Source organism: Elephas maximus, chromosome 5 (assembly GCF_024166365.1).
Source record: "Elephas maximus indicus isolate mEleMax1 chromosome 5, mEleMax1 primary haplotype, whole genome shotgun sequence".
Taxonomy (NCBI): Eukaryota; Metazoa; Chordata; class Mammalia; order Proboscidea; family Elephantidae; genus Elephas; species Elephas maximus.
The window spans coordinates 118400999-118414316 of record NC_064823.1 but is presented as its reverse complement, the minus strand read 5'-3'; the positions used below and the strand labels follow the sequence as shown (position 1 = coordinate 118414316).

Genomic DNA, 13318 nt, shown 5'->3' with positions numbered 1-13318 from the left:
TACAATGGACTGCCAAAAGAACAAACAAATCTGTCTTGGAAGAAGTACAACCAGAATGCTCCTTAGAAACAAGGGTGGCGAGACTGCATCTTACATACTTTGGACATGTTGTCAGGAGGAATCAGTCCCTGGAGAAGGACATCATGCTTGGCAAAGTACAGGGTCAGCAGAAAAAAGAAGACCCTCAGCAAGGTGGATTGACACAGTGGCTGCAATGATGAGCTCAAGCATAACGATTGTAAGGATGGCACAGGACTGGGCAGTGTTTCGTTCTGTTGTGCATGGGGTCGCTATGATTCGGAACCGACTTGACAGCACCTAACAATAATGTGGAATGGCCACATATGACAGTATTTTCAGAGAAGTTGAGAAAATATTAATTCTTTAAATCTGGAGTAGAATCTGCTGAGATGTGTTACAGCTCATGATAGTAAAAATACGTGTGGTGCAGAAAAAGATTTAGTTGGACAAATTTACGAAGTTGTGAAAATATAAGATGTTGAAATCCATTGATTACTTATATTATTCATCAGCAGATATTTTGTGGAAAATACCTGTCATCAGCAGATTCTTTGCAGAAAATACTTAACATTGAACCAGTGGTGTCAACAGTGAACTTTATTCTCAGCGACTTAACTGTCGCAGTTCTATGAATTTTTGTCAGAAATAGAAGCTGAATATTCTTACTTGCCTTAAGATGCAGCAGTTCAGTGGCTTACCAGTGACTAAGTTTTATTATAATTTTTTGTGCTTAGGGCCAAAGTTGAAATTTTTGTAAATGAGAAGATCCATCTATCAACTATTATTATTGAACACCAAATGGGATTAGAAATTGACTTTTGCTGTAGATTTGATAAGGTTTCTTAATGAGTTAAATGGAAAATTGCAAAGCAAAACAGTCTTTAAATGTGAAACTATTTGCAGTAGAGTCATTTCAACAACAGTAATGTTTGAATCACAAGTAATGTCAGTCTCATTTATATACTTATCATAGTGGTAAAAATTAAAGCAGGAAGAAACATCTCTATTCCCACACAAGTTTGCAGTCAGATATATATTCCACTGTGAAACTACAGTTCTAACAGGTTTTTTGGACTTGGATGCAATTACAGAGGAAATTTACATGTTTCACAGTCTATTAATTGTATAATAGAGGAGCTTTCACCTAACCATCAATTAGAAGGGATTAGTCTACAATGTAATGAAATTGTAAAAGGCAAATATCAAGAGAAGAATTTAATAGAATTCTGTACATGCCTTCTGCTGCTATTCATAAGGTTTTCACTAGCTAATTTTTTCAGAAGTATACTGCCAGGTCCTTCTTCCTAGTCTGAGTCTAGAAGCTCAGCTGAGGGATGGGATAATATCCATATACCTACAAGGAAGACCAGTTGATGCGACTATTATTCAAACTTATGCACCAACCACTAATGCCAGAGATGAAGAAATGAAGATTTTTACCAACTTCTGTAGTCTGAAATTGATCAAACATGCAATCGGGGTGCATTGATAATTACTGGTAATTGAAATGCAAAAGTTGGAAACAAAGAAGGACCAGTAGTTGGAAAATATGGCCTTGGTGATAGAAATGATGCCAAAGATCGCATGATAGAATTTTGCAAGACCAACAACTTACTTGTTGCAGATACCTTTTAACAACATAAATAGCGACTATACAGATGGACCTAGCCAGGTGGCATACACAGGAATCAAATGGACTACATCTGTGGAAAGAGAAGATGGAAAAGCTCAATATCATCAGTCAGAACAAGGCCAAGGGGTGACTGTGGAATAGACCATCAGTTGCTCTGTTGCAAGTTCAAGTTGAAGTTGAAGAAAATTAGAACAAGTCCATGAGAGCCAAAATATGACCTTGAGTATATCCCACCTGCATTTAGAGGCCATCTCAAGAATAGATTTAACACATTGAACTCTAATGACCGAAGATCAGATAAGTTGTGGGATAACGTCAAGGACATCATACATGAAGAAAACGAGGTCATTAAAAAGACAGGAAAGAAAGAAAAGACCTAAATGGATGTCAGAAGAGACTCTGAAACTTGCCCTTGAATGTGGAATAACTAAAACGAAATGAAGAAATGATGAAGTGAAAGAAGTAAACAGAAAATTTCATAGGACAGCTCGAGAAAACAAAAGTATTATAGTGGAATGTGCAAAGATCTGGAGTTAGAAAACCAAAAGGGAAGAACACGCTTGGCATTTCTCAAGTTGAAAGAACTGAAGAAAAACATTCAAGCCTCAAGTTGCAATACTGAAGGATTCTGTAGGTAAAGTATTGAACTACGCAGGAAGCATCAAAAGAAGATGGAAAGAATACATAAAGTCACTGTACCAAAAAGAATTGGTCGAAATTCAACCATTTCAGAAGGTAGCATATGATCAAGAATCGATGGTACGGAAAGAAGAGGTCCAAGCTGCGCTGAAGGGAATGGCGAAAAACAAGGCTCCAGGAATTGACGGAATACCAACTGAGATGTTTCAACAAACGAATGCAGCGCTGGAGGTGCTTACTCATCTATGGCAAGAAATTTGGAAGATAGTTACGAGCCAACCGACTGGAAGAGATATGTATTTGTACCAGTTCCAAAAAAAATGTGATCCAACGGGATGAAGAAATTATCAAACAGTATCATTAATTTCACAAGCAAGTAAAATTTTGGGGAAGATCATTCAAAAGCGGTTGTAGGACTACATTGACAGGGAACTGCCAGAAATTCAAGCCAGATTCAGAAGAGGATGTGGAACAAGGGATATCATTGCTGATCTCAGATGGATCTTGGCTGAAAGCAGAGAATACAAGAAAGATGTTTATCTGTGTCTTATTGACTGTGCGGATCATAACAAATTACGGATAGCATTGTGAAGAATGGGAATTCCAGAACACTTAATTGTGCTTATGAGGAACCTGTACATAGACCAAGAGGCAGCCGTTCAAACAGAACAAGGGGATACTGCATGGTTTAAAGTCAAGGAAGGTGTGTGTCAGAGTTGTATCCTTTCGCCATACCTATTCGGTCTGTATGCGGAGCAAATAATTTGAGAAGCTGGACTATATGAAGAAGAATAGGGCATCAGGATTGGAGGAAGACTCATTAATCTGCAGTATGCAGATGATGCAGCATTGCATTCAGAAAGCCAGGAGGTCCTGAAGTACTTACTGATGAAGATCAAAGACCACAGCCTTCACTGTGGATTATACCTTAACATAAAAGAAACAAAAATCCTCACGACTGGACCAATAAGCAACATGATACATGGAAAAAATATTGACGTTGTCAAGGATTTCATTTTACTTGGATCCACAATCAACACCCATAGAAGCAGCAGTCAGGAAATCAAACGACATGTTGTACCGGGCAAATCTGCTGCAAAAGACCTCTTTAAAGTGTTAAAAAGCCAAGATGTCACTTCTAGAAACTAAGGTACACCTCACCCAAGCCCTGGTGTTTTCAGCTGCCTCATATGCTTTTGAAAGCTGGACAATGACTAAGGAAGACCAAAGACAAATCGATGCCTTTGAATTATGGTGTTGGCGAAGAATATTGAATATACCATGGACTGCCAAAAGAACAAACAAATCTGTCTTGGAAGAAGTACAGCCAGAACGCTCCTTAGAAGCAAGGATTGTAAGACTACGTCTCACATATTTTGGACATGTCCCGAGAGACCAGTCCCTGGAGAAAGACATCATGCTTGGTATAGTAGAAGGTTACCAAAAAAAAAAAGGGGGGGGACCCTCAACTAGATGGGTTAACACAGTGGTTGTAAAAATTGACTCAAGCATCACAAGGATCATGAGGATGGCAGAGGACCAGGCAGCATTTCATCCATTGTACATAGGATCGCTATGAGTCAAAACTGACTAGGTGGCACCTACCAACAGCAACAACATCCATGCCTTCCAAGCAAGGAGTATGCTCAACTAAACTCAGATGCTCATGGATTGATACCAGTATGTGGCAGTACCTATCTATATGAAAAGAAAATTTCAAATATGAAATATGTAATATATCATTCTAGATCATTATTAACATTTGAGTGTTTGCAATTGATTTTGATGATGGAAAACCCTAACTTTGAATCCACGACGACGTGTAATATTATCCCCTCCACCCCCTCAAAAAAAAAAAAAGAATGCCATCTTTTTCCTTAGTGGACCTATATTACCAAGAAATTGTAATTTTATTTTTTATTTTGTCAGTAAAAAATTTGTGGAAATTTGTTTCCAGTCTTCTTATTTATTTACTTAGATAATATTCTCTATGTTGTCTCTTGGCCTGCACAACCAAAGCATTTACTGTCTGGTTCTTTACAGAAAAGTTTTTCAGCCCCTGCTCAATAGTCTGATTAGGAATTACCTCACTTTATATGTTTTTGTGCTTTTGAAGGAATAACTAGTAACTTGATTTATAAAAAACCAAACCCGTTGCTGTCGAGTGGATCCCACTCATAGTGACTATATAGGACAGAGTAGAACCGCCTCATAGGGTTTCCAGGGAGTTGCTTGGGGGTTTCAAACTGCAGACCTTTTGGTTAGCAGCTGAACTCTCAACCAGTAAGCCATCAGGGCTCCTGATAGGATAGTGTAAATTTGGAAACCCTCGGGTATAAATATTGAGAGGATTCTGGATTCTTAACTCTATTACTTGGTTCTTCTCAGGACCAAGGCTTAAAGGTAGCAGTATCTATCTCCCTCATATGATGAGGGGGGAAACTCTGGTGGAGTAGTGGTTAAGAGCTACAGCAGCTAACCAAAAGGTCAGCAGTTGAATCCATCAGACACTCCTTGGAAACTCTATGGAGTAGTTCTGCTCTGTGCTATAGGGTCACTATGAGTCGGAATCAACTCGATGGCAATGGGTTTGGTTTTGTTTTTTTTATGATGAGGTGGGGAAACTTCTAAGTGGACATCTTTGTTGTATCTGTTTTGTCTTACACTGAAAATCTTATTTCCTAATTCATTATCATAATTATGTATTTGTTTTATTCTATGGTATATAGAGACATACACACAGAATACAGTGTAATTTCAAAATAACATATGAATATTATTGCCATCAATATAATTTAAGATTTCTTCATTCTTTTTGTCATTAGTATGTATCTACTTATGGATGTATGGTCAAATTTCTGTGTTTTGGAGTCACTTGAAACTCCTTTTTGTATAGATAAGCCATCAAATAGGTAGAATGTTAGGTTTGTTTTCATTTTTAGAAATAATTTTGATTTATTTTTATTTCACAATTGTGTAAAACATATATATCCAGAACAAGATACTTCAGGGAAGTCCACCTCCTATCCCTGTCTTCTTCATCCTATTCCCTTCCTCTCCCATAGGTAACTTTTTAAATTAGTTTTTTTCCCCCTTAATTTTTAAAAAACTAGGAATAAACATACACGTTCATTAATTCTCCTTTCATTGATAAAACATACTATACCTGCTTTCCTGCACCTTGCCTTTTTCTCTTGACTGTAGGTCCTAGAGAGCATTTCATAGTAGTAAATAGACATTTTTTCATTCCTTTTGTAATATTCCATATTTTTACATATACCATGGTTTATTTAATCCTTACTTCATAGTTTGTTTTTAGTTTTTTGCTATCAAATTAATGATACTGTGAATAGCTTTGTACACAAAGAAATACTAAAAGTACAAAAATTTGATAAAGCACAATAATAGAAAATTTTTTCTTATATTTTTAAATTTTGGGCTAAAGTATGAAGGATTGGTTCTTTCTTGGACTTAAATAATTCATATGTCTTAGGCAGGAGAATTTTCTCAGACTCCCTTTACGTTATTGCAAATCTAGAATTCTTACAACAACTTGCTGTTTTTGCTGGTAGCTAGTACAGCATATTTAACATAATCTTAAAGAGAATGATTATGTCAATCTAAAATGTGACTGATAAGAATGTGTATGAGGTAAACTTGTTTTGTAATTCTTTTTTTGTAGGACTATTTAGAAATGAAAAAATAATAAGAGAATACAGAGACTTCCTGGGAAATACCAAGGTAAGGATATCTTTGTAATAATGTGTGTGTGTTACACAACAAAATCCCAGTGTCAGTTCATTGTGAAATTCCAGCATATTTGTGGTCCTAATCCAAGATGTTCTTGAGGACATTGTAATTTACTGAATTATGATCTAGTTGCTTTTACCTAATTTTCTTGAAATTAAAAAAATTAGAATATGAGTTCTTATAACTGTTATAAACTGTAAGTATATAGATAAAGATGTAGGAGATTTTCTTATTTTTAGCAAGATTTAGCTCTCTCATACACACATACTTTGGATATGTTATCAGGAGGGATCAGTCCCTGGAGAAGGACACCATGCTTGGTAAAATATAGGGTCAGTGAAAAGAGGAAGACTCTCAACAAGATGGATTGACACAGTGGCTGCAACAATGGGTTCAAGCTTAACAACGATTATGAGGATGGCGAAGGACTGGGCAGTGTTTCGTTCTGTTTTATATAGGGTTGCTGTGAGTCAGAATTAACTCAGTAGCACCTAACAATGACAACAACATACATCCTTAATTTTATTTGTCCTCTTTCCTACTCCTAACCCTAGTTAAACCTTCAGACTGCCACCTCTCTGCCTGTACCCAGGAATTCAGCCCTCAAAGAAGATTTCACAATTATTCTAATTGATCTGTCTTTATTATATGGCTTTTACAGAATGAATAGACACTTAATATTACCTGAGTCTTGTTAAACTTCTTCATACATGCACTCTTCCACTCCGTGAGATAACTTTTGCATACCTTTTCCTCTCTTCCCACACTTTCCATAGCCTCATGCTTTGTTCTTCAGCTGATGACCCTGCTTCTTAGTTCATTGAAAAAAATAGATGTAATCCGATAAAAGTGCCGTATCTCTTCATCATCAAATTCACAAACTTATCTAGGCAGGCCCTGGGTTACGAATGTCCGACTTACATATAACCTGTAGTTACAAACCAGCCTATTATATTAAAAATTCAAAGTATGTACAGTGGTTCATAATAACAAATGGGTGCTACTTTGTGACACACATCAAAACATTACTGTTATTATTGTGCTGTTATATTAAAGATGTTTTAATGTATCTGGAAGTGTTTTTTTTAAATGTTTTTATGCACAGAAAGGCACAATATATACAAAACAAACATTTGACTAACTGATGGTAGCTACGAGTCTTACCTGTTTCAATCTATGTACAAATTCTACTTAAAGACAGATTTAGGAACGGAACTTGTTCATAATCTGGGGACTGCCTTATATCTGTGTCAAAAATCTCTTTCATCTCTACTAGAATTTAAGTCTAGCCCTGTTCAGATATATATAGCCAACCCTTAATTTTTCCTCATTCCCATCCCCTCTCTTGTGTACCAGTCTTTTGTTTTAGTCGTGCCCTCTTTCTCATGTATAATATAGTTCTCCCTCATCGTTGAATTACTACCATCAGCATACAGACGTGCCTTAGTATAACCTGTCTTAAAAACCCTCTACTCCCTAGTCCCTCCAACTGCTGCCACATTTCTGCCTTTTTAGCATCACTGTTTAAAAACATTGTCTCTACCCATTGCCTTCACTGTCCCACCTTATTCTCTTTTGAACCCACTGCAATTGTGCTTTCAATGCCACCACTCCTCTCAAATGGCTCCTACTAAAATCATCAGTACCTACAAGATGCGAAGCAGTCTATGTTGAGAGTTGAACTTTGAATTTAAATTTACCTGGGAGGAATCTCCCATGAAGAAATTAATACTGTATCTGGGGAAATGGCTACCTGTGCAAACTGTCTCCTCTCTGAGTGGCATTTAAGACATTGCTCCCTTCTTGTAAAAGTTAGAAATCAGCAACGGTGAAAACTGTAGTCCCATCTTATTTGATGTGCTTTTCTTTCACATCCATTCAGAGCCTTTTAATTTCCTTTTCTCCTTGAGCCCTGTGTTTCTGTCACTCCAGGGGTGCCCTGAAGGTGTGGAGTCTTTAGTGATAGAGCATGCGCATGTCTTTTTAGCCATCATTTGTATTCCTGTGCCACAGTGGTCGGTGCCACTGCCTCTTGCCATAGAATCATGTAGGTGAGTGAGACCTGCCTCCTGGGAAGATTTTCTCCTGTTCCTCAAATCTCTTTCACATGGAGAATTACTCTTAACAGATTCCTAAACTGTCACTGCCGACTTCTGAAATCTGTGTCACTAGAGGCCTTTTTAAAACTAATACTCCTCAGATTTTCAGCGTTTCAGTCACTGAATGGAATTTTTTTCTATTATCCCCTTTTTTTGTAGTAGTAGTAGTAGTAGTAGGATACACCTTTAGTAATTTATTTCCCTCTACTATTTTTCTATTAATTTTAGGAATATTTGCCCTCCCACTGAATATGGTTGCTTTCCTTCTCTAACACATACAAAGTTAGTCCTCTTTGTTGGAATTAAATACCTTCTTTATTTTTACTTATTTTTTGCTTTCTGAGCCAGACTCTTCTTTTGCTGTATTACTCTTCTTTGTCGTATGGGAATTTCAGTAGTGAGATATATGAAGTCACTGTGTTCTGGGTCTGCCAAAATATTCTCTAGTCAGAGCAATATCTAACCCTCTGTTGGTCTAGTTTCTCATTGTCCTGACTCACTGTCTGGCTCTCCTGTAATACATTTCTCCTTTCTTATGCCTTCCCTTAGAATCCTAATTCCATGAATTTTGTGGAATTCAGACAGCTAGAAGTGCCTTTATCTCCACTTGCAATAACAGGATCACTATGAAATGTACCTGATGTTGCTTTGAGTGTTTTATGCTGATTTTCCTTCTAACCCTCTCTGAAATCTACCCAAATTTTCTACACTTGTCTCAGTATAAAAAAAAGTGTTTATCATGAAAAATTTTCACCATGTGCAGAAATAGAAAAAATGAGTTATTAATATACCCATCATCCAGCCTCAGTAATTATCGTTTTGCTATCCTGATTTTTAAGAGGCAGCTGTCCAATTGGTTTTATGGAATTTATGAGTGACTTTTTTTTTTTTAATAGGATGCTTTCCAAGAGTGTTGTGGAATCTGGTTCCTGTGGATCTCTTTTCCGAATCTCGCTTCTACCACTGTTAGATTTCCTTGAGCCTTGTCACCGTTTTTGATCTATTTATTACCAACACATTTCCTATACTCTGTTTTGAGAGCAATTTGATCTGTGTGCATCTTTTTTTCTTTGCTATGACATTCTGTCCTGGTCTTAAAGATCTCATTTTTCCTTCCCTATCTATCTTGTCCATCCCATAATTTCTCAAACCTTTCTTCTAGAGAAATCTCTCTCATCTTCCAACTTAAGCAGCATGTTTTCATTAGCTTGTATTCATTTTCTGTTGTTCCTGTAATAGTTTCACTGAGTTTTTTTCTTTCTTTAACCAAAAGATATGACACATTCTCTTCATAATAAGATACGTACAACACCCTGTTCTTTGTTTATCAATAAACAGTAGAACTCAGAAATCTAAAGCCACGGTCAGAGGTTATAGCTCACAAATCTTGAGTTGAAACCACATGGTTTAGAGATGTTGGAGTTGTTGAATTTAGATGAGCAGCATGAACACCAGGACTGTCCCTGGCTAGTTCCTTCTCCCAGCCCTGAAGACAGTTCAGGACAGAATTTGGAGCAACAGATTTCACGGTGTTAGTCAAGGCCTGGTCCTAACACTTTAAAGCTAAATCATTCTATTGCTCTATTGTCTGCATGGAACTGAGATGCTGTTAAAACCCTGGCCTGTAGATCTGGCTGAAAAAGACTATAAGGGAGTAAAAACAGCCTTTTGCCCCAGGGTCGCTGTAGTTAAGTGCTCGGCTGCTAACTGAAAGTTGGGCAGTTTGAACCCACTAGCTGCTCTGTAGGAGATGTGGCAGTCTGCTTCCATAACAGCCCTGGAAACCCTATGGGGCAGTTCCACTTTGTCGTATGGGGTTGCTTTGAGTTAGAATTGACTCAATGGCAACAAGTTAATAATACTGAAATGGGATCCCATCTCAGTTTTGCTGGTAATACTAGGTCAAGTCGCATCAGTAGAATTCAAGGTTAAACTACAGCAGCCCACCCTGTAAGACCTGCACCTTTGCCGAGTCCCATTCCTGCTTATTCAAGGCCATTGTGGTCTGCCTGCCAGGGAACAAAACTGCCATAAGCTGTGGTAACTTACCAAGAACAAAATCCTACATGGCATGACCCCACGAAAAGTCTCAAATTTCACCCCGTATCTTTTCCTCACCTGTTTTTCAAGGTCTGAGCCTTTGCATCAGATCAGAAAGCCTCTCCTTCTTTGGACTTAACTAGCAAATTATAGCCAACTCCATCTGCCTTGCCCAGTTGCAGAGCTGTGTAAAAACATAAGGTATGGAAGAATAGAGCTGATTGTGTAACAAATCCCAAAATAAAGGGGGAAGCTAAGCATGCTGGGCATTTTCTCCCATATTTACCAATTTACCTGTCAGGTAACTTAGTCAGCCCCCAGGAGTCCAGTGGAAGGAGGGAGGAACTGTGTGCAAGAGACCAACAATATATGGGGGGAATCCCTTTTCATGTAAATCACAGAAGTAAGGAAAAAGTTTTCAGGTGCCTCCCCTTGGGAGCATGTATTCCTCTTCCTTGAAACACCTTGTTTCCTAAGAGCCCAAGGTGACACTTTCTTCTGGTTTTCCTCTGACCTCATTAATCCCTCCTCCTCTGTGTTCTTTGTAAAGATTCCTGCTCCTTTACCCAACTTCTAAACGGTAGACATTCATTTAGGCTCTTTTATTTTTTTTCAATCTACATTGTTAGCAAATTCCATTGGTATTTTCTCCGAAATAGATTCCTACTATGATTGCTTCTCACCATGTCATTATTGAATCCTTAGTCCAAACCACCATCATCTCCTACCTGGAGTGCCTTCTTAATTGATCTTTCCACCTTTTGCTTTTGATTCCATAATCTATTCTTTATGTTATAATCTGTATCTTCTTAAAACATAAATCAGATGATGTCAATTCCCTGCGTGAAATCCTCCAGCGACTTCACTTTGCCATTAGAATAAAATTCATTGGCAAGGATGTAGAGAAATTGGAACACTCATACACTGCTGGTGGCAATGTAAAGTAGTGCACCTGCTGTGGAAAACAATATTTGGTGGTTCCTAAAAAACTTGAACATAGAATTTTACCATGCAGCCCAGCAGTCCACTCCTAGGTATGTACCCCAAAGAATTGAAAGCAGCAACTTGGACACTGTAGACCAATATTCACTGAAGTATTATTCAGAATAGCCAAAAGGTGAAAGCAACCTAAGTGCCCAGCAGCAGAAGAATGGATAAAAAAAAAAAAAAAAAGACTATTATTCAGCTATAAAGAGAAATGAAATTCTGATACATGCTGCCACATATATGAACCTTGAAAACATTATACTGAGTTAAATAAGTGAGTTATAGAAGGCCAAATATTGTCTGATCCAACTTACATGAAATATCTAGAATAGACAAGTCCATTGAGATAAAAGATACAGGGTCTCTCTGAGTTGGAATCTACTTGATGGCAACAGGTATATTTTGGGGGGGAGGGTAAGAATGAGGAGTTGCGAGTGAGGAGGGAAGAACAAGAAAAAAGAATACTAAGAATATCAAGAAAAACAATCTTTTTGTAATATTATAATATTTCCTAGTTCTAATACTCTAAAAATGCATGTTCTAATGACAGTGAATTAATATAAAAAAAAAAAAAAGGAAACTCATTTACTATAGTTTATAAAATCCTGTGGGATATGGCCCCTACCTATCTCTCTGGCCTCAACTCCTACCATTTTCCTTGCTCTCTATGCTCTATCCACTGCCATTATTTTTGTCCTATGTACACACCAAGCTTATTTCTGTCCCAAAATCTTTGAACTTTTCATTTTGCCTGAAACATTTCTTCTTCCACATCTTCTCATGGTTGCCTTCTTCTCATTATTGAGCCTCTTCTGTGATTACAATCATTAAAATGACCCTCTCCACTATATCGCCCTACCACAATACTCTCAGGGTTCTGTTTTATTTTCTTTGTTATATTCATCGCCATCTGATATTGTTGTTAGGTGCCCTCAAGTTAGTTCTGACTCGTAGTGACCCTGTTTACAACAGAACAAAACACTACCTGGTCCTGCACCATCCTCAACAATCATTGTTATGTTGGAGCCCATTGTTGCAGCAACTGTGTCAGTCTGTCTCGTCGAAGGTTGATATTATATAGTTTATGTATTTATTGTCTGTCTTTCTATACTAGATGGTGAGATCTGTGTAGCCAGGAACTCTTACCTTGTTTGCTCTCTCATCCCCAGGACCCAGAAGTGTGCAGGCATACAGTAGTTACGCAATAAATATTTATTGAACAAGTTATACAAGGAAGAATATGTGAATTGCTTTTGATAGAAATGTAAAGTACAATAATGCATTTGTAGCAGTTACTTCTGTGTGGGGGATCAGAGTGTTTTATGTAGAAAGGCGACACTTGGCCAGACATAGAAGAGGACAGGAAAGACTTAGATGTTAGTGGAAGGTAATAGCATTCCAGGAGGAGGAAGAAACAGGAGAAGAGACACAGAAAGTATATATTCAAGGAACAGCAAAAGGGAGAATATAAAATTAAATTCATAAAAAGTATTTTTGCTGAATGTGTTCGCATACTTTTTTTTGTTCGCTTTTCTTTTGATCTGCTTTGGAATAAATACATCATTACCAGTTGAAGTCTTTGGCCTTGAGAGAGCAGTCAGGAGTTAAATTTGAGCAGCAGACTTGGTGGCACTTGCTGGTCATTTTTTAAAGGATAAAAAATTGCTGAAGGAATTTTAGAGTATATGGGTTTTAGTTCAATTCATTTTTATCACTTTATCAGTGGTTTTTATGTAGCTGACTGAGATCATTTCTGGAAGTAGACAGGACATGAATTGCAAGGAAACAGTCACTTCAGGTTCTGAAAAAAGGACCCAGATGTACTTTCAGTTTCCACCTTACCACCTTTCGAAGAGAAAATTCTGGAGAAAAAGAATTAAATAAGTAAACATAGTTATTCATAGATTTTGATAGAGGAGGAATTTTCTGCTGTGTCAGATTTTTCAGAGTCATGAATTATAGTGCTTCTTTGGCAAATTTCTTGGGTTTTTTTCTTCTTTACAGCCACGCTCCAGAATAACATCGGTGTTTTTCAAGGGACCAGGAAAAGTGGTGATGTTTGCCATTTGCATGTAAGTCCTGAAAAAATAAGAAATATATTATTTTAAAAAATAAATGTTATTTTTAATGTGTATATCCTTGAATGTAT

The 13318-nt window shown here is 37.4% G+C and overlaps 1 protein-coding gene across 2 annotated transcripts in view; it reads left to right on the top strand.

The window, feature by feature from the left end:
• SLC30A9 (solute carrier family 30 member 9) overlaps positions 1–13318 on the top strand; it is a 97091-nt gene that overhangs the window by 41204 nt on the left and 42569 nt on the right. For both annotated transcript variants that reach the window (XM_049886331.1, XM_049886330.1), the window contains 2 exons: positions 5976–6034; positions 13174–13241. In XM_049886331.1, the coding sequence (XP_049742288.1) occupies positions 5976–6034; positions 13174–13241 (127 nt within the window). The remainder of the gene's footprint in view (positions 1–5975; positions 6035–13173; positions 13242–13318) is intronic.